Genomic DNA, 20,806 nt, shown 5'->3' with positions numbered 1-20,806 from the left:
AAAAAGGAGCAGTTTTTCTCAGCTCAGAGGAATAGCAAAGCCTGAAGCCTGCTGAGCTTATAATTAAAATGTGGAAAGACCATGACAAAGCTCAAAAGATGCAAGAATGTGATACAGGGAGCATAAAAATGCTGAGCACCAGGCTTCGGGCAAAGAGCTGTTTTGAATTAAAAATAAATGAGTACATTGCCTATAGAGAGGGGAATGCAGGGAGAGAGGCAGCCACGGAACAGGAAGATGAGTGGGGAGCGATTGTTCCAATGCTGCCTTCAGAGAAATCTTCCTCCATCAAAGGACTGCAGGCTGCCCAGGGAGGTGTTGAAGAAATGTGTGGCACTGAGGGACATGGTTAGTGGGCATGGTGGGTATGGGCTGATGATTAATGATATGTTCCAACATTAATGATTCTATGATTCTATGACTCTAAGCTACAGCAAGTCAGGGATTAGCATTAACCAACTGACGACGCTTGTCCTCTTATATAACTCTTCTTTTGCCCCCAGATAGTAAGCCTGGAACCAGACCTAAACATGTTGAGGAGCCACAAATGCCTGGTTATGTTCTTGCCCCGACTGCTGGCATCTGATGGATGCCTGCTCTGACCCCCGTGCTCCAAGCTGAGGAGCCAGCAAGACTCTGGGGGCAGGAGTCATCCCTGCAGATCAGCAGAGCTGCCCCTCACACTTCCTTCTTACAAACAGTCTCCTAGTTGATTTAAAAAGCATACTTGCCAAGCTTTACACCTATTATTTTCATATACATCACTGATTTATTCTTCCTGCTAAAACAGAGTCAGGAAATAAATCAGTAACATTGAAGAATACTGCCTCAGATGGTAAAATTCACTGCATTACACAACTGTTTGCTCCTCAGTTTATACCACAGAAAACTGCACTCAATGGGTAATGAACAGCCCTAATCGTATTACATATTCCCACTCTCTGCCAGCAGTGTCGGAAGCTTAATCTTCAGGAGGTCCTGTTGGGTCTTGGGGCCCTGCTGTTGGCTTGAAAAACATCCTGCAAGAACAAATGCAAAAACTTTAACTACATTAGGACAGCAGGGCTGGAGGATGCCAAAAGTCCACCTCGTCCCATATCCTGGCTCAAACCTGCACGGACGCTTGAAGAAAAAATCTAAGAACAGAGTAAATACAGAGTGATTTTTCCCCACAGTGTGCAGCAGTATTTCCTCCCAGCTTCCAGCTATCCACAGCGCTGGGACTTCCTAAAGAAAAGGCTCTATTTTTGTACCTAACAGTCCTCACTGGGGCTGTTCATTTCCTCACACATTCATCTAATTGGGCTTTTAATCTGCTCGTGCCTAACATAGGTAAAAGTTTCTATCACTGCACTTTGCCTGGGAGCCTCTTCATCAGTTCTTCCAGTTTAATGATGTCTTATTCCTAAACAGCTATGTTCCCCCTCTCCCCATCCTGCTGCATGACAGGGCAGCACTGAAGGCAGGAGGAGCTGACAAACCTTCTCTTCTGCACAAACATGTGAGCACGTGGTGCTTCATTGCGTGGGCACTCACATGCTGAAGTGATGTACAGTGCTTAAGTGTAATGCATATGACAATATTGGGTCAGCCTCACGTGGTCACACCAGGCCACCTCCTGCAGCAGTCTCTGCCTCTCTGCAGTCAGTGACTGATGTCTAGGAAGGAAATAAAAAAGCAAAGAGTGCAGTCAAGCTTCCTTAGAGATGCTCTCTCCCATCTGGGTCTGAAGGACCATTTGTCACATCCCAGATTTACCTGACCCTCAGTCATAAACTAGAGGTGTTCAATCCACAAAATACATAGGAAAAAAATGGTAAAAGTGAAGTATATTTCCATGCAAGGATAGATCAATTTTTTTGAGAGCATTTGATATGAAAAAACAAACAAACAAAAATCCTCCGTTGGGAACCTCCATCCATTATGAAGCAGCAGCAATTTCAGTGTTTCTGGAAAACCTCTCGTACAGCAGGCATACTTCAACACACTCTTATCAGCCACAGCTGCCACCTCATCCTGTAGCTCACATCAGGCAGCAGAGCCTTTTGATCACAGCGGTACATGCACAACATCACTCAGACATCAAGGATGACCTGAGCTGGCTCAGTCTTTTCTGGACCCAGGAATAGGTAAGCCACAAGGCTGCGCAGCAGGGAGAAACACACCACAGCTCTTTTGCATGGGGACTTAGCTATGGGCACTCAGTGGGACAGGGCAGGATACAGGATGAGATGGAAAAGGCTCCAAGAGGAGGGAACCGGCTCTGCTCTTCCAAAACATCTTCTCTGGCACCCCCAGTGCAATAGAAGCAGGAAAGGTCATGCTGGTCTGTGTGTTCCCAGTGGGGCCGTGCTGTCCCTGCTGCACACCTCGCTTTTGCGGTGCAGGCGCAAGAAGTCCACATGCATCCCCTCTCCCCCCCATGGGCAGCAGAGACAGACACATGGATCAGCATTTATTTCCAAATACCTCATTTATATCATTCTCACATGAAATATTTCTTTCAGAATATAGCCTACATTTAGAAGAGTTTTTTTTCATAAGGCACATCAGATTAGACTACATAGAAACATCTCCCCCCCACTTGCGCTTGTAAAATACTGGTGATTTTAAAAGTAATAATCCTAAAACCTAGACCCTGTGCAGCCCCTTGTAGAGCAGTATTCATAAACTTATTAGACCTCAGTTTACATACACCTAGTAAAAGGCTATAACAAGTTGTATATACATCACATTTTCAGAAACAGTCACAGCTGGCTACATTTAAAAGTAATGCTACTCCAGACTATGAAACAGGCTGCTTATAAAATATAACCTACAGCTTCCAGTATGGCGTGATACAAAGCAGTACGACCTTGTAGAAGAAACTGCATTTTTTTTTTTTGCAACCGGGAGTTGCTCAGAATCTAGCCTGTCTCCTTCCAAACTCCACATTTTTGATCAGCTGAGACCATTATACAGAGAAGCAAAGCACCCAAGAGAAACCTGGCTTTAAGATTTGCTCCAAGATGACATTATGACTACATATCTGAAATCCTGTCAATGCATTAGAATAAGAAATATAAAGGCTCAGATGTTAACTTCATGACCAGTAAACATAAAACCATTATGAACTAGATGCATCCAAGGTCAATGCATCCAGCTTCTGTGCTATGGAAACTGCTTTTCCAGGCTTTCCAGTGCAGAAGCCAACACATTCTTATTGAATCAGGCCCTATGTAAAGATTTCCATTCCATTTTCAAGATTTCAGCCATGGAACGTTACCCACTTCATACTCATTTTGCTGTAGTGGAGGAAAAAATATTGCCTGTGGAGTTTGTGCCAATACAACCTAGAATCCATTTACGTAGTGTAATTTTCTTTAATGGGCCAGAAGGTAAACTGTGGTCAGCTTTATCAGTTCAAATGGCTTCCACAGTTCCTCTCTATATCAGGCACTGATTCATTTATGATGAAAAAGGGTTCTGGCTTTCTGCAACTGCAGTTTAGCTTAAGACTATGAAAAAGGTCACTTTAAGGCTATGGCCAAAGGGAAAATGGAGGGAAAAAAAAAAAAAGAATAGAATCTGATCTTGAAATACCTAGGAAAGAAAAAAAAAAAGTAGTTGGGGCCATAAAAAGACAGACAGCACAGACTAAATGCCCTCTGCAGAAAAAGTTAAAATACCATTCTTGCAGAGAGTCACGTTACTCTTCCAGCCTCTCAAACCCACAGGGACTGAAATTAGGCTTAGCCCAGTAGGAATTGGATTTAGTCAGAGGGTGGGTCACACGCAGCTCTGCATTACCTTGATCACTCAGCTACATTTTAGGCACGTTTAACCTGTTGGACTGATCTGGGAAAACACTGTCAGTTGCATTTTCAGAGTGGCCTCAGCCCATTTCCCCAGCATGAGTTTGGACAAGATTCAACCGTAAGCAACCGTTGCTTTTAGGAGGAAAACATTAACTTGGTTGAAAACAGCACGATAAAGAGGACACAGCAGCCTCAGTTGCTGGAGTCCAGTCTGTTATCACCTTTATCTGCCTGCTTTGTTGTTTGTTTAGCAGCCTGAAAGGTAAGGAGGGGCATTCTGAAACTCTTGGCTGTAGACTTAAAAACAGATGCAGTTTGCATGGTGCTGCACGGATATTTGTTACATCTCTTAAAAAAAAAATAATTAAAAAAAGATTAAAAAAAAAAACAACCAACCCAACAGCATTTACATTCCTTTCTGTTGAAATAGACCAACTGTCATCATGTCCACACAAAGAGAGAGAAACCCACTGCCACCCAAAGTAGTGAGCTAAGGCTCAGTAACACTCCTTGGGCTTCCTTGTGACGCCCTCAGCATGAGGGGAAAAGGACAAAAATGACCCTCAAGTCAGGAGGCGACAAATGAGATGTCAGTGCTGTAACATATCAGGTTCCCTCACAGCATGCTGAAGGTATATATGTGACCTTTCCAACCATAGCATTTGAGTATAGATTACACCTCTTGCATACCCTTTTTAAAGCGATCCCTAAGACTGTTGGTTTGGGAAGACATGGAGAAAAGAGCAGGAGTGGGTTTTTTAAAGCTAGAAAGGTCCGTTAGGAGGCACAGTGTTATTTTCCCTTTAACCGTCCATGTACACAGCTCTACATTTCCACAGTCCTCCTGTGCAGCCCTTGCAGCAAAAGGTTCCCGTCTGTTCCTCCCCATCAGGTACACATGGTAAGACAAGAAGTCAAATCCTTTGGACAAATCCTTATAACTTCACAGATACATGGTGCACTTCTTCCGCAATGAAAGATATTAGTCACGAAACTCAACGCCAGACTTGATTTATAGCCATGATTTAACTACAAATCCTTCTGCCACCCTCGTGAGGGCAACGGAGATACCAAGTAGCAACATATACACATACATACATACAGACCTAAGCTATACACCCCGGACAACACAGAATGAGATTTCAGCTAATATAGCTTCTATTTGATTTCCTCAGAGCAGCACTCGGATCCTCGCAACTCCTATACAAAACAGCAGTATTTTTTCCACCAAGATTTAGAGAGGTTTTTCATCTTGTCTGGAGTCCTACACTTGGATTTCTTTGGTTGCTGCTGCGTATCTGAGTACTGAATTCCAGCCACAATGGCCGCATCAAAAACCTCCTTGAGGTTTTTCTGAGTCAAAGCCGAGCACTCGATGTAGGACGCGGCTTTTATTTCCTCGGCACAGAGCTTCGCAGCCTCCTCCGGGACCGGCTTCTCCTTGCACTTGTCCAGCTCGATGAGCACCTTGACATCCTCCCGGAGGTCCGACTGTGTCCCCACCAGGATGATGGGCGCCTTGGGGCAGTGGCATCGGATTTCGGGGACCCACTTCTCACTGACGTTTTGGAAGGACGAGGGGCTGACAACACTGAAGCACAGCAGGAAGATGTCTGTGTTGGTGTAGCACAGAGGCCTCAGCTTGTCAAACTCATCCTGGACAGAATGACACTGCGTTAGCACATGACAAACAGCACTGTGTAGGCTGCAAAACACCCCCAGCTTCAACCCCTGTCCTCCAGCACCAGAAAATGGGACGAGGCGGGGCAGCAGGCCCATGTGCAGACCCAAGGCCTGGCCATGCCCAGCCACAAGCCCCCACCCGGCTGGGCTTTTCTAACTCAGCTGCAGCTTCAAATGCTTATGTATTTCCTTTGCTACTTGCACATCAGTCTTCTGCCCTATATCTGCCCAAAAAAGGACCAGCAAAGCCACAGAGAGCAGTGAAGCTAAAAAGAAAGCTGTGGGAGGGAAAAAGGTACACAGACCTCAGAGGTACCATCGTGCCTACAGACACAGGCGAGAGCACAGCAGACAAGTGGCAGCAAGCACACCCTGGCCGGAAACATTTTGAAACCAGTGCTACTTAACAACATCCTACAGGAGAGGCAATAATTTCCCTGCCTTTGTGCCCGGGGATTTAAATCCAATGGCAGCAACAGCGAATCACAATGCACAGGCTTAACATGCCAATGGCATGGAATAAGAGCTTTACCTTTCCCTCCCACCCATGCCACATCAAACAAACTGCAGAGAGGCCTCCCGGTGCTATCTTTTTTTTTTTTTTTTTCCCACCCCTTTCCTCTTTTTGTTAGAGGAAACTCCAACAAAGCAAGACCCTTCTGCAGCTTCAGGAGGTAGCAGAAAGAAAGCCGAGCACCTGAAGGTAATAAAGGAGCAAAGAATGCTGCAAGAAGCGAGGGTTAACTAACTGCACACAGCCCTTTATGCTGACAGCAGGATGAAAGCAGGGTAACACCAGCAGCCTGAGCAGGTAGGATTTGCCTCTATGAAGTGACATTTTAATTAAAATGGACATGTTCTCAAAAGCTCTGAATTTAAAGTGCAGAGAACAAATGCAGCTGAAGACATCTCTCCAATACCAGCATTTTGCTGCTGAATTGCTAGTCGTGTGTTAATTTTCAAGATGGGAAATTCTGCTTTAAAGCCTGCAAGGGCAAAGGATATGCAGCTTAAAGCCCCGTTGAAGCCTCAGAAGTCTCGTTCCACTTGAATGAATTTCTTCCAGCAGCAACTCCAAGAGAGACAGTAATTTATAAAACACGAGTCAAGAAAGCAAGCTTCATTAGCTCTGCTGATTCCCAGATTAAGGCTCACAGGAGAGCGGGCTCTCACCATTTGACTGGAGGAGCCCCGTGCTCACTGAAGGACAGGGCCATTTGCAGCAAGGAATCTCGCTGCCTAACTGCCTCTTCCTGCAACGTGAGAAATCTCAGCAGCACTCGATTCAATGGGCTTGAAAGCCAAACCCAGATCTTAAGGGTTTCTGCCCAGATGGGACGGCGCCCTTCATGTTCCAAGTGCACTCCTGTGGATTCAAATGGCAGGTACACAAATTGCAGGACTCTGCACCTCTTCAGGCTGCTGACACTGAAATAGCTGGAATTTCACCCTGACTGGAGTGCTCTTTCAGCTGCAGATTCCAGCAGCAATCTCATCCAGCCAGGCATATTTTATTCAGGATGACTAATGCTGTAGACAACCCCTCCATTTGTAATGAAGCAACTCCCCCTGTTCCAGGGCACTTGAACAGCCAAACACCTGAACCACTCACTCTGCAGCAGTGCAGGTGAGCAGACTGACTGGCACCACTGGGCCTGGGCACTACATCCACAGGCTGTCACCACACAGGTGGGGTCATCTGCATGCTCTGCCGATGAGCACACACACGGTTCCACCCTGGCACAAGACCAGGGGACACCCGATGCAGGTAATAACCTGCTTGCAGGCTTGCAGGCTTTCAGGTTGGGTTTGTAGGGCAGATAGAAGCCCTATACTGCTGCCAGGGCTGAGTAGCTCTCCAAAGTCCTTTCGTAAGTGGGGCACCTGCTTGCAGAGCACCTAACTAGGTTTGTGTGCTAAGGCCGCTGAGATTTATCTGCGTGGCTTTGGGGAAGCCACAGACCTGGATCCACAAAGCAGCTCATGAACTCAGCTCCCATCCATTTCAAAAACAAGATAAGTAGCAAAAAACTTCAAGCTACCTGGGCTCAAACAGCACTGCATGTGTTTTTGGCACACACAAGCCAAGAACATGCAGAAAACACAAAAGACGGGTGCTCTGGTCAGGCAAACGAGGAGCTGGAAGTAGCAGGAGTTGTCAGCTCAGCAGAGGCAGAAGCAGCACTTCTTAGTGGATGGGAATTGAAAGTGTGAAGTCTCCACAGATGCCACCAAATGGTATTTTTTTCTTCCCCAAGTCCCTTTAACAGCACGGTTTCCACCTCTCCATACCTACAGCTATAAATGTTCCACATGCCTGCGCTCAAACACAGTAATTCTCATTTCCGTGGTTATTTAACTAAAAAATGAAGCCAATGACAACTGTTCTCAGGGAATATCAGGTGGCCCTCCAGACTCCGGGGTCACCACCAGGACCACTTTGTGTGACCTCTCCCCCTGGGACCTCCCTCCCCTCCTGCTGTCACTGGGGTTGGTGGCTTCACTGACCTGCCCAGCCGTGTCACAGAGCTGCAGTCGCACCGGCTTGCCGTCCACAGACACCACGGCTAGGGGGGAAAGGAGGGGAAAAAAAGCGTGGTGAGTTCAACTTTGCACATTTTCCATTAGGAAAAAAAAAAAAAATTAAATTTAAAAAAAAAAAAAAAAAAAGGAAAGAAGAGATACAGTCTCTCTGTCCTTACAGCCTTTCTCTTTGCTTAGGCTGGATGTAACAGCTTAGCAAGGCTGGAGCCGGGTCTAGCACCAGCAACCGGGCACGCAGAAGCCCTGGGGGCTCTCCGCTTCATTTCCCCTCGAGCGGCGCGGCACAGAACCCCGCGCTGTGCCTTCCCCTGCTGTAGGGGCCTCACTCCACCATCCTCTTACGCGTTCCCAAGCACAGAGAGCCCCCGCCGGGCCGAAGGCACACGGAGCGGAGCCTCACCCTCCACCGCCGCCGCTGGAGATGAAATTTTACCCCTGCCAACTCCAGACGCAAGCCGTTCCGCTCGAGCGCGCCGGCCGCGGGCATCCCGGGACCGAGCCCCCCCCGCCGCTGCCCACTCGCTGTCGCCCCCCGGTCCCCGCTTACCGGAGAAGTTGTCGAAGGCGGTGGGGATGTACTCGGTGGGATACCCGTTGGTGGTGTAGCTCACCACAAGACTCGTCTTCCCCACGGCGCCGTCCCCCACCAGCACACACTTGATGCTGCGCCGGGGCTCGGCTCCGGCCCCCGCCCCGCTCCCCGCCGCGGCCCCGGCCCCGCTCCCCGCCGCCCGGCAGCGGCCGCCCAGCGCCGCCCCCAGCGCCGCCGCCGCCCGCCCGCTGCGCACCCTGCGCGGGGGCACCGGCGGCACTTCGCAGCCGCCCGGCACCGGCTTGCTGATGTAGCCCGCCTCGCCCTCCTGCTGCGGCGGCATCCGAGCGGCCCCGCGCGGCACCGCCGGCCGGGAGGCGGCGCGCGGCCCGGGGCCGCCGGCCGGGGAACGGCGGGGCGCGGAGACGGTGGCGACGGGCGAGCGGTGCGGAGCAACCGCGGGCCGGCAGGCGCGGCGCGGCCGCCGCGAAGCCAGCACCGGCGGAGCGGGTGCTTCCCGAGGGCGGGAGGGCGAGCGGCTACCGGAACGGTGCGGACAACGAGAGCCCGGCTGGGTGTGCTGTGCTGCGCTGTACTGCGCTCGCCTCGCCCCGCGCTAAGGAGTCCTAAACGCCGGCCCCGCGCCGCCGCGTGACATAGCGCGGAGTGGGGAGGAGCCGCGCGGCGCGGCCCGACCCGGCCCGGCAGGCGGCGCCATAGCACCCGCTCCGCCCGCCCGACGGCTGCGGCCGCTGGGCAGGGGCGTGGCGCCGCCCGGCGGCCGTGCTCCCGATTGGGCGCCCTCCCCGTCGGGCGCCGCCATTGGCTGGAGCGGATGGGGCGCGCCGCCTGCACCGTCGGGGGCCGCCCGCGCTCCGCTGGCGGCGCCGCCGTCAGGGCGCAGCCACAGCCGTGTGCTGCAATAGCAGGGATGGCTCAGTGCGTTCCTTGCGTTATGCTGCTGCTGCTGCTGCAAATCCTCATGGGGGTGCCTGGGTTGGATCAAAAGCGTTCTGTTTTAATTTAGTTCAATTATAGCCTGCGTACCTCCCAGAGCTGTACTGCTTTAGCAGTACCTTCGCGGCACGGAGGCAGTCGTGTCGCATAGAGCCAGTGCGGCTCAGCCTTGCTGGAAAGGAAAGCACCCTGTATGCATGGTACGGGATGGTATCTGCTGTTACTTCTTCCTCCATAGCTGTATGCAGCAGAGGGCGGCTGTCATGTGCCTGGTGCACCTGCTGTGTGCTGTGCTGTGCAGGGCAGAGCCACGGCTGCAGCCTGTGCTCCCAACTCACTCACTTCCATTCAGAACAGTTTTGAGAAAAGGAGAACTCTAATTACATCCTAGCTGTATTTTGTCTCAGCATCCCACAAACGAGGCACGTTGTTGGTGCTGAGAAGTGGTACGCGATGCTGGAAGGCGCGGTAAGTTCCGCAGCTTGGGTCACTTCTGGCAATGTGTCATGAAATGAGTTATAGTAGAATCTGGAAAAAGCACTAAGACCACCTGGTCCAACCGCCCATCCCCACCATGGCCACTGACCTTGTCGCTCAGTGCCCACATGTTTCTGTAACACCTCCAGGGACGGTGACTCCAGCACCTCCCCGGACAGCCTGTGCCCATACGCGTCAAGGCTCTGCCCATGTTGGATGATGCACGACCTGAGGGTGAGCAGCAAGGCACAACCGTTGGCACAAGGATGCAATCTGACCTGGCTGTGGGCATGAGGATGTCTGATCGATGCCATATCCCATCTGTGATGACAAATAGCAAATCCATGTCCTATATCAGTGCAGTGATGAGAACTCATTAGAAGCACAGTTGCACAAGCTCCTGGAGGTGGGAGGTGAGGGGTGAGTGCTCTGTAACAGCTGAACATCAGTTTGAACAGTGTTGAAAGATGATGCTAGAAAGCTCTTCATTGCAAACACTGCAAGTGAAAAATTCCATGTGTGCATTTTTGAACACCTTTGGTGGCCAAACACAGTTGATGCATTGAGCCAAGTGGGGCCTGGTTAGATAACTACAACTGCCCACATTGTTCTTGCACTGGGAGGGCGGGCGCAGCCAGGGAGCTGCATGGCTGTGCTATACTGTAACGTGCCCTGCCAGATACAGTAGCCCTTTGTATGAGAGGATGATCTAAGCCATTGTTGTGCAGGGGGGTGCCCACCCGCTCCATAGCAGCAAGCATGGGCAGCACCAACAGCGGTGCCATCCTGCATGGAGGATGCTCTGAGCAACGTCTGCTATCCCCAAGCTATCAGCCCAGCCCTACTGCACGCACCCATCTTGCAGGTTGGAATACAGCTGTTTTCAGAGCTGAGCTGTGGGATAACAAAGCTTAGTTCCATGCAGGTTACTAGGGTGCTGCTGTTTGTCCCAGGGCTGGAGCTGGTCCATTATCAGTTTCTGCTCTATCTTACATGCTCGTGTTAGTCAAATATCATTCTTTGAGGAAAATGACAGAGAGAGGAAATTATTTTATCAAAATGTGAAGTAGGTCACTGTTATATCCTGGCTTATCATTTTCCCTGTGATACAAAGAATCTGAACAGGGTGCTGGCCTTGTAGAATAAAAGCTTTCTCTTTTTTTTCCTGCAGAAACTTGACAAGCCTGACACGGAGCAAGGCGCTGGGCATGACGTGATGCAGTGCTGCATCACCGGGGTCCCACTCTTTGTGAAAGCAGCAAACCCACAGCTGGAAAACGGCCATCTCTGATGCTCCCCATTTTCTTCCAAACAGCGAGATCATGGCAATGCTGCTGAGGTGGTCACTGGCTGGAGAGGTGAAAAGGAGGGAAAGGGGAAGTATGAGGAAGCGAAGAGAGGCAATAAGCCAGGGAAGCAAAGGGAGATTGTGTGAAGGACAGCTCTGATCTGCCCTGACTCCAGAGGAGTGGTTTTGAGGCTGCTTCTTGACCGCCAGGAGAGAAAAGAGCTGGGGAAGCACAGGATTCTGTTCTTTTTATTATATACTTCATTTGAGATATAAAATATATATATATATATATGTGCTAGGGCTTTTTTTAGAGAACATGTTCATCACTCAAAATATCAACCTCAGGCAAGTTTTCGCTACCTGGGGAAAGGGCTCAGGAACTGGCACACATTATTAACACAGTAATCTCCCTCCACCTCTCCAGCTAAGTTCTGATTGAGAAGGTACTAACATGAGCTCAAAGTCAAAATGGATTGTTGAAATCCACCTGAAAGCAAAATAAAACAAAACTAAACAAAGGAGAATTGCTTCAAGCCGCTCAAATTCCTAATTAATTCAGAAAACAAATTAACCCTAGCCTCCTATCTGTAGTGCCTCTGCAGGGGAGTCGCCGTGGGAGGTGATCCATTTATCTCACTTTTAACATCCTTTTCAGCCCATCTCAGACCACAGCTGCTGGCAGGCACTGAGTGTGTCCCGAGTGCTGAGTGGCAGTCACCAATTTGCCCATCCTAGAGCTTCCCATGGCCCAGGGCTGTCCCACAGCCTCGGGCACAGGGATGGAGCTGTGCTGCAGCGATGGAGCAGTGTCATTGTGCTTCTGCTTACATGGGCTTTTAATATACTATTTCAGCCTCAGAGTTGCAGAGACAATCTTGAGTGAGGCAGTTAACCCCAAGCCCTAGACTGAACATCTGAGGGCAGAGGGAAGAGGAGGGGAGAGAAGAGTAGAAGAGAGGAAGCTTTGGCAGCATGCTGCACGTTGGGGTATCCTAAGATGGGCCATGCACATCCTGTGTGGGCCAACATCTCGGAAGAGAGACAGTACCTTCCTTCTGGGGGGGCCTCTGCCAGCAGGGCTGGGAGGTGAGGGGCATAGAGACCCTCCTGCCCTAACCGGCTCCTTCTGCACTCACAAGTTGGTTGCTTGCAAAGTCTAAGAAGCAGTGGTTGCTCCATGTGTTATCTCTTCTGGAGCCAGCCACTTCCTCTTGGTGTCAAACTTGGACAGTTCCCATGGGCAGTGCTGAAAAGACTTTTCCACTTCTAAAGATCTTCTCTGAAAGCAGTTGCTAGGATCTTGTTAGTGAGGATTAAATACTTGGAACAATCCAGTACAAGCGTCAGTTTTACTGGAAGTGACTAGGGCAAACCTTCCTATGAGTTGCCCTACTTACAACCCAGAGGTGCACCACGGGACAGCCTCTACAGCCTCACAATGGAAAGAGCCATCCATGCTGCATGGCAAAGCAAAGGCAGGAAAGTAAACACCAGGGTTCACCAGGTGCAGAGCAAACAGCTCAATAACCCCACAGTCAAAGCCTGCCCTGCTCTGGTGCACATAGGTGGAGCTCCCAGGTACCTCCTGCTGCCCAGCCCAAGTCCAGCTGCCTTCAGCCTCTCAGCTTCCATAGGTATGTGCAATCAGATATGGAAGCCAGCTGCAACGTGAGCTATTTCTTCCTTTCAAGCTTCCTCTCTTTACCTGAAATGCTACATGTTCCACAGCTTTAAGGTTCTCTGTGCCTTTGAAAAAGAATGCCAGAGCAAGAAGAACAAAAAAAGGCTGCAGCTCCCCAGCTCCAAGAGCAGAGAAGAGGAGTCCTCACCCAGAGGTGACCTAGAGGCTTTGAACACCAGGCACTGTTAGCTGTAAATGCAGACCACTACAATGTACTCAAAACTTCCCATTGCAGTAAAGGCACTGTGAGCAAGAAATGGATAGGTTGCCAGCTGTGTCAGTATGATAAGACAAGCAAGGACACCAAAGCTTTCATTTGAAAGTAAATTGAAACCTCAGCAGTGACACGGGGCAAATCAGCACATAAGCCACACATGGAACTCTGAGCAAGGCACCATGAGCAAAGCTTTCTTATCTTCAGCTGACGTCAATAGGAATAGCAGCAAAGTGTTTCCTAGAGAGGAGGAGGAGAAAGTCCAAAAGATTTTTCAGCAGTACATGTCCTTTATAAAATGTTACTACTGTCCTTGGAAACTTTTCATTGACAACGAGCAGACAGAATCACCCACAAGTTCTCCCAGAGGTCTGCTTGTTTGTATGGGTTTATCAGTGCCACTCCTGCAGGAATGCTGCCTGCCATCGCTGCTGCATCCCAAAGACAGCCTGGGAAGCAAAGTCTCTTAAGCAGCACAAGGTACAGCTGTGATAATTATCCCACTTGCTCTGATGCTGTGTGAAACAGGTCTTGGAGAGGCAGGATGTGGTGATCTGAGGCTCTCTCCCACAGCCACCTCCCCATTTCCCGGAGCTCCTGCTCCTCCAGCAGCCCATTCTAATTACCTCTACTTTTGCTTTGCTTTCTAGTTTTATTATTTTCATTAAAGCTAATTAACTGAAGAGTGGATGAGGCCCAGATATCTTGGGTGGATTTTTTCCTTGTCGGTAGTTTTCATTTTGCCAAGTTGTTTATTTATTTACTTATTTATTTTGCTTTTAAACTCTTTTGATAATAAGAGACAAGTGACCCAGCAGCAAAAACACTGCTCATCAGCCTGGACAGCTCAGGGGAGGTTTTTTCCACCCCTGAAAGCCCAGAGGAATGAGCCTGTGTTGCTGCAGAGCTGGAGTTGCACCCAAACCACAGGGAACTGTCCTGAGCCTCCCGAAACATTGCCCAGCCTACCCTTAGTATCCACCTGCTGCTTTCGGGCTGCATTTGCAGAGCAGGGCCTGGGCTGCATGGAGACCCAATGGGTCTTGCCGCTGTGAGCAATGGTGTAAGAACAGCCAATCCCAGAGACCAGTCTGCCAGGGGGAACAAAGAGATGGTTATAGGTTTGGGGAGAAAAAATAAGGAAACGAAAAAGAAAAGAGAACAAAGAGCCATTGACAAGAGGCATAAATAAGCTAGGTCTTAAGTGTCATTCCCCATCTGATAAAACAAAAATGTCCAGAGCAACCATTAAGAAAAAAAAAAACAAAAAACATGCAGGATTAAATATCAGTTTGGCTCTATGCACTGACTGTACACAGAGCTCTTTTTCCTTTTGCGCTCTCAGTTATCTTTCTTCTCGATTAATGTAGAGCTGGCCACATACCCATAAGTGGACGATGCAGGCCTGTATTTTGGGAGCTGCCTTTGTGGAGTCTGCACTTCCAGGAGCCTGGAGCAAAGCAAAACAGTAACATGGGTGCAAAGGAAAGGTAAAGGTCCTTAGGCTGATCCTATGAGATGCATCAAAGAGATAGGGATGAGAGTTTGAGAAGGATTCAAAGCCAGAGACAACTCCAGCAAGGGGTTAAAGATGGCAAGACAGTACTGAATAAAAAATACACAGCAGAAGAGGACAAGTGTGGGGGAGTACCGCTGTGGCCTGCTTGGGGCAAACAGGACACTAGTGACCATAAGGCAGCAAGGAGAAGGACGAGTGGCTGCCCCTCACTGGGCTGTGAGCGGTGGGGGGGCTGCACGCAATTTGGCTTTGCCATGCCAAAGAGAAGGGGGATAATCCATTCTCCACAGCACGAGGAGGTAAATAAGGCAAGAAATAATGAGATTAAATTGCAGCAAGGGAAGCTCAATACAGCTGTCAGAAAAAACTTCCTAATGGTAAGGACAGCTGCATATTGCAATTGCCTCTTGGGATCATGGCGTCTCCGCCGGATTGAGACGCGTGGGGCTGTCAGGAATGGCTGGGTACAACTGCATGTGTTTCTAGGGAGCAGGGATGTGCTGGTGGTTCTTGACAGTTTCTCTTCCAACCACACTTTTGGAAAACAATTGAAGGACTGCCAAGGTCAATGGCACTTCGGTGATTTCCACTGGTGACAGTCAAAAAGCTAGGTAAGCCCAGTACTCTTTCTCTCTAACTATAGCATTTGTTTGCATGGAAGTAGGTGTACCTGCTCAATATTTCTTTCTCTGTGCACTTCCCTGGCCTCCTCTTCTCACCATGCAGATCACCAGTGTGTCCCTAAAGCGCAGGATATGATGTCTTCTTGGGAACCCACCTGGGGAAACTGGAATTCGAAGGTGAATAAGTAAAAATGTGGCATGTTTTATTTTCTTCTTCTTCTTTTTTAATATATATAAAATAGGGACTGAATTCTGCAAACCTACATGTGGTTTACTTCACTGTTAACCCAAGGGTAAACATCCTCACACTCAAGGCCCATCTCCCCTGACTGGAGCTCCCCATTAAAAGGTCTGTGCTTCTATATAGCGTGTTCTTCAAAAGCCAGATGACAATAAGTTGTCTTACTTAAGCAAGGCACCTATTTCTCTCACCACATCCATAAGAAAATGGCTGTGCTAAATACACTTCAGGATCAGAGCCCCGTTAAGCAGAATAGATTCTATGCACCAAACCGACAGGCTTCTTGCAGATTTGTTGCTATGGTGCTATTGCCTTGAGAAATTAAAATATCACTCATCAGTCTCCATGGGAGCCTACCCAGAAAACTAACCACCACAAATTAATAGAACATTGTTTTGGCCTCAGTCACCAAGCAGTTAATTTGTTTTAAGCTTTAATCATCCTTAACTTCACGTTTGGCTGTTAACTCACAAACTGATCATTAACTGCATGTAATGAATGACTGATTTCTAAAGGATTGTTCCAAAGCAAGTTGTTTTTTCATTTGTTGCCAAACGACTTTAATATCTCCCACTAGCACATGGGTGACCTATTGATTCCCCCATAAGAATCTGAGGTGAAGCAGGGAGGTACTTGCAGGTTATCTGCCTACAAACAGGCTGCTCAGAGCTGATAAACTTGTTGGGGCTGCATCCCACTTTCCAATTTCACTCAAGCTTCCCAAAGAGGAAGGAGTAACCTGGCTGGGTTGTTGTGGGTCACAGCTGGAAGTCTTTAATCAACATTCCCAGTGAAACAGCAGGAGTTTGGTTGGCCTGAAACCCAAATCAAGATTGTGCTGGTATTTACTTTGGTGCTTGTCCCCTTCATAGCAGCGCAGCTGGTTATGGATGAATGTGGTGTTGCTGCAGAAACGATCAAATGCCAATTGGACTTCTTTTTTTTTTCTCCCTCCAGTTTTAAAATGCCTACAACTGAAATGTTCTAGTGGCAACTCGTTTAGGCTGTTTAGAGGTATCTGCTAGTAAATGAAAGGAGCAATTTTTTGTTTTACGTAAGTCTTCTGACTCACAGTCCCCATGGTCAGCCACGAGACAACCCTCCTCTCCCATCTTAAGGTTTGTAAGGCCCAAGAAGCTGACTCTGTCTCACTGAAGAGCTCGCACTGTACTGGCCCCAATTTCTCTTCAGGTATCATTGGGCTTTGATTGTTCTCTTTGGTACGAGAATGGGTTAAACTCATATTTATAAGTATCTGTTTGAACTCCCCTGCACTGATAGGCACGGGCATTGGGAAATGCGTATTTAGTACCGCCACTGCTGCATATTTGAACTTAATTTGGAAACACCCCTGTCACCCCAGTGGAAGTAGAACACGGTGTGGAACTAAGCTTCCTGCCAGACTTACAATGCTAAGTGCTGCCAGCTTTTTCTGGAGAAGAGTTTTCAGCAAAATATTTTCTAATTGAGGAATGCTGATTCCTTCAAACTGTTGACTTTCTGGTGAGAACCACAAGGGAAAACATGCCCAATAAATTTCTCAAATAAAAGTAATGAAGAAAAAATTAGGAACGTCTAATGTGTTATTGGCATTTATAATGGTGTTTTCTTTATTCAAATGATGCCTGCTATTTAAATAATTTTACTTTCAAGTGAACAAAAAAACAGCGTGTAAGTATTGAAATGCAATGTTTCAGTTGACTCCCACTGCTTTTTTTGTTGTTTGCCTGCAAACATTTTCCACGGTTTGAGTTTTCAGTTCCTTTTTGTGACCTTAGGGGTATTTCTTCCTTAGGGGTATTTGCAGAAAACAGCAAGTAGATACTTGTGCCCAAGCAGAAAACAGGGTGAAGCTCCAGCTAAGGCAGGCCATGGAAACACCAGGAAAACATTCCCAGTGCATCAGCACCCGGTGCCATGGCTTCAGTGCACAGCAGGGCTCTGCTGTGGCTTGTTCAGACCAGCATGCCATGGGCCTCCTGTGAGGAGCTGCCCAGCATGGGGCCCAGCAGGACAAGAAAATGGATAGGAGCAGGCTGAGAACTGGAGGAACAGTCATTTTTTTTTTTTCTATGTACATTTATTGAATTTTCCAGTTGCAGAAATGCAATCAAGTCAATTCACAGTCTGCAGGAAGAATGTTCTGGTGTAACAAAAGCACAAGGTTTCCAGCATTCATTTCTACTGCTAAAATCTTGCAGAAAAGTATCTATTACCACGCATAGGGAGGCAATGTTCCTGACGGGGACAAAGCTCCCAGTGAAGTCCTGGGTTTTAGCACTGGGCACAAGGAGATGCAGAGGCTGCCACTGCTGCTGCTACTGCTGCTTTTAACCATGCTGTGTCCTGCATCACGGTGGGACCAGCAATAAACCAGTAACTTCTTCTGCATTGTGCACTTTTTTAAGGCTGTCTCCTCAGACTACACCAAACTCACATTGGAAAGAGTTTTCCAGATCCCAGCGAGCTCCCATTTCTGCCAGCAGAGTTGATAAGAGGGCCTCAGGCAACAAGCCTGACTATAGGGACAGCCACCTCTGTGATCGCAGTTATCATTGCTCCTGAAGGCAATAATCACAATAAAGTGGTTAATAATAATAAACCCAGATCTCCAAGCAGCAGCACTGCCAGCAGCACTCACTTCATGCCTTGGGCCAAGATGTGGAGAAGCTTGGATTGCGAGGTGCTGAGTGGGGCTGCTGGGCTGCTGAGCAGCTCTGCTGGGCTGCAGGGCTGGTGCGAGGCTGAACACAGGATGCGGGAGTGAGAGTATCTCAGGATGCCAGGATGCAGGATGTGGGCCGCAAAGCACAGGTGGGAGATGCGTGCTGCAGGATGAGGGGGTGTGGGGATTTCGGGATGCGAGGATGAAGGATACGGGGAAGCAGGGATGCGAGGCTGGAGAGATGGCGAGGCGGCTGACGGGTTACGGCAGCGGCGGCCGCCCCCTGCTGTCGGTACGGCCGCGGTGCCGGTGGCTGCGGGGCCGGGATTCCTCTGGGAGCTGCCCCGATGCCGCCCGCTGCGCCTCGGGTCGGCACCCGCCGCTGCGGAGCCGCCCCCCTTCTGCCCCGCGATAGCCGCTTCCCACCAGCCGGCTCCCTGCTTTGGCCCGATTTTGCAAGATGCTGACGCATCCTTGTGGTTTTTTTTGGTTTTTGTTTTCCCCTTTGTTTGTGCTAACACTTGGCGACAAAGGAGCGCGCATTTTCCGTGCAAGCTGTCCCGCGGTGCCGTCGGGTTACTGATTTATCCCATTAGTCACAGCTTAGAGGTCAGAGTAGCACATTCAGGGGCTATTTGTCCACTAGCTTGAGTCACTCACGGCTGACAAAACCGTCCTCGTTTCCAGCTCCCTGCGGCTGCGTGAGAATCAGTGCTGCGAGTAGGAATGGCGCCTGGAGCCCTCTGCACCCCTTTTCCCAACTGCAGATCATCCTGAATAAGGCAGCACAGCGAACCTGTGCCTACAGGCAGCTCGGTTGGCTCCAGCTTTCCTTCCCCAGGGACTCCTGGGACACCCGCACAGCTCTGCACTGTCACCAGCCACCTGTGTTGGGGCTACTTTCTTATTCCTTTATTACCTATTTTTGTTTTCTATTTAAAAAAAGAAAGAAAGAAAAATGAAAAATGAAAAAAAAGAAATAGTACACTTTCACTATTATCAGAAATGTCCCAGTGTAGTTACAAACAGGCTGTGCTTTACTAATTTCTTAATCTCCCCTAGGATGAACTAAAAACTTACTCACGTGATTACCCAGTTCTCATCAAATATACACAAGACCAACCCCTAGGATTGGTACATGTGGTACAGCATGTTTTCCATGCACAAGTTCTGTGCCACTTCTGCAGTGGTAGCAGCACAGCTGGCGAGAACCAGGCTTCACATCTCTGTCAACCACTTCCTGGGGCTTTTTAGGCAGCCAAAGCTCGGGGAAAGAAAAAAAAAAAAACCTGCTCACAAAGAGCAGGAGGAAATCATGCCAAGGCAAAGGTGAAATCATCCCAGGGCAGAAGTGTGGAAGTCGCCCCTGCAGTCTACAGGCAGACTGTTCAGATATCACATTGCAGAAAAAGAAATGTGTTGTTCTATGGATCTTTAATTTTTATCCATTTTTTTAATTTGCAGAGCCTGATATTTTCCAGCAGAAGTGTAAACCATCTGTCATGAATTCAAGGCAACTGACAACAGGGTTGATTTTCTTAACTGCCTTTCCCCTACAGATAACCCAGAGGTCCCCCCAGGGCCTGCAGACAATAGGTTGCAAACTGTTGGCATTGATAGATAGGCTTCCTCCCCCTCTGTACAGCCTGGAAAAGTGTTTGCCTGTCTTGTTGCTTAAACAAATCAAATGTTCCAACCCCAAACAATGCTAGAGCTAATAATGGAAATAGGGACTGCTTTAGGGTTTGAGTCTCCTGCTTCCTGGTCCTTTCCATTCCCACCCCTCTGCTCTATCCAGCACTGAAATTGCATTTCATTTAATTATGAAGTGTGTGCACATGTGTGGTGAGGAATTACAGAAATCATTCCAAAGATACCAGTCTTGAACTGGGGCATTGATGCAGGATTTGAACTGGCAAGGTGGGGAATTAGTCTTCTACAGAAACAAAAACAACAAATCACTGTATGCCTTTCTCTCACTTGGCTGACTCCATCTGATCAATGATCTCTGTATTTGCTCCCAGAGATGGGAACCAGTCATAGAAAGAACCATGGCTGCAGCACCAGTGTGAATACAGAAATACAGAAGCAGGGACATGTTTACTGCTGCATGCTCCTGGAGGCAAGCTTGGCTTACAGCTCCTGCACCCGTGTGCCAAAGTACTTGTGGTACAGACGTGTTTAAACCTTTGCACCACAAAATACTGGATCTATTTTGAGGGTGAGAAAGCATCTGGCTAGCAAACTAGCTATGTATGTTTTGTCCTGGCTCTGTTAAAAACCTCATTTCTAACAGAATATGGGAAGTAATGAAACTGCCTGCAGTAAAATACCTGGTAAGCCTTTCCTCCTCTACAGAGAGAGTAAATACATGTAATTTTCCAATTAGCTCTTGCTCTGAGCAATTATGTTGATCAAATAATTGAATAAGTGACAGGAATGTGAATTCTGGAGACAGTTAATTTCCTTCATCTGCCAGTTTATAGCTTGACTTGCATGAACACATAAACCAGGCCAATGTGTTATTTATAACTTCGGAAGAACAATTATAACAGGCATGAAGAGCTATGTTTTCGGTGTGC

The 20,806-nt window shown here is 48.5% G+C and overlaps 1 protein-coding gene and 1 long non-coding RNA gene across 2 annotated transcripts; one reads left to right on the top strand and one right to left on the bottom strand.

Moving 5' to 3' along the window:
* Positions 1-2,442: 2,442 nt before the first annotated feature.
* RHOU (ras homolog family member U) lies at positions 2,443-9,168 on the bottom strand. The gene is made up of 3 exons (XM_085219755.1): positions 8,572-9,168; positions 7,989-8,047; positions 2,443-5,453 (listed from the first exon to the last, which is right to left on the bottom strand). Exons 1-3 carry the CDS (start codon positions 8,897-8,899, stop codon positions 4,998-5,000), a joined length of 843 nt encoding a protein of 280 aa, XP_085075881.1. The 5' UTR covers positions 8,900-9,168; the 3' UTR covers positions 2,443-4,997.
* A 6,016-nt stretch (positions 9,169-15,184) lies between these two features.
* On the top strand, positions 15,185-17,086 carry LOC146544942 (uncharacterized). Its single transcript, XR_014881758.1, has 3 exons — positions 15,185-15,306; positions 15,422-15,495; positions 16,678-17,086. It is a non-coding gene; the product is annotated as an uncharacterized LOC146544942 (long non-coding RNA).
* Positions 17,087-20,806: the final 3,720 nt, after the last annotated feature.

This window comes from Meleagris gallopavo, chromosome 2, assembly GCF_905368555.1.
Source record: "Meleagris gallopavo chromosome 2, MGAL_WU_HG_1.1, whole genome shotgun sequence".
Classification (NCBI taxonomy): domain Eukaryota; kingdom Metazoa; phylum Chordata; class Aves; order Galliformes; family Phasianidae; genus Meleagris; species Meleagris gallopavo.
This window is presented reverse-complemented; position numbering and strand designations above follow the sequence as displayed.

What these genes read in the sequence shown, in the direction of transcription:
- RHOU (XM_085219755.1), bottom strand. Translation starts at nt 8,899, where the DNA reads ATGCCGCCGCAGCAGGAGGGCGAGGCGGGCTACATCAGCAAGCCGGTG. An exon ending in CGCCTTCGACAACTTCTCCG is followed by an intron (nt 8,048 to 8,571) that starts GTAAGCGGGGAC and finishes TTTCCCCCCTAG; the next exon opens with CCGTGGTGTCTGTGGACGGC. An exon ending in TCTGTGACACGGCTGGGCAG is followed by an intron (nt 5,454 to 7,988) that starts GTCAGTGAAGCC and finishes CATTCTGTCCAG; the next exon opens with GATGAGTTTGACAAGCTGAG.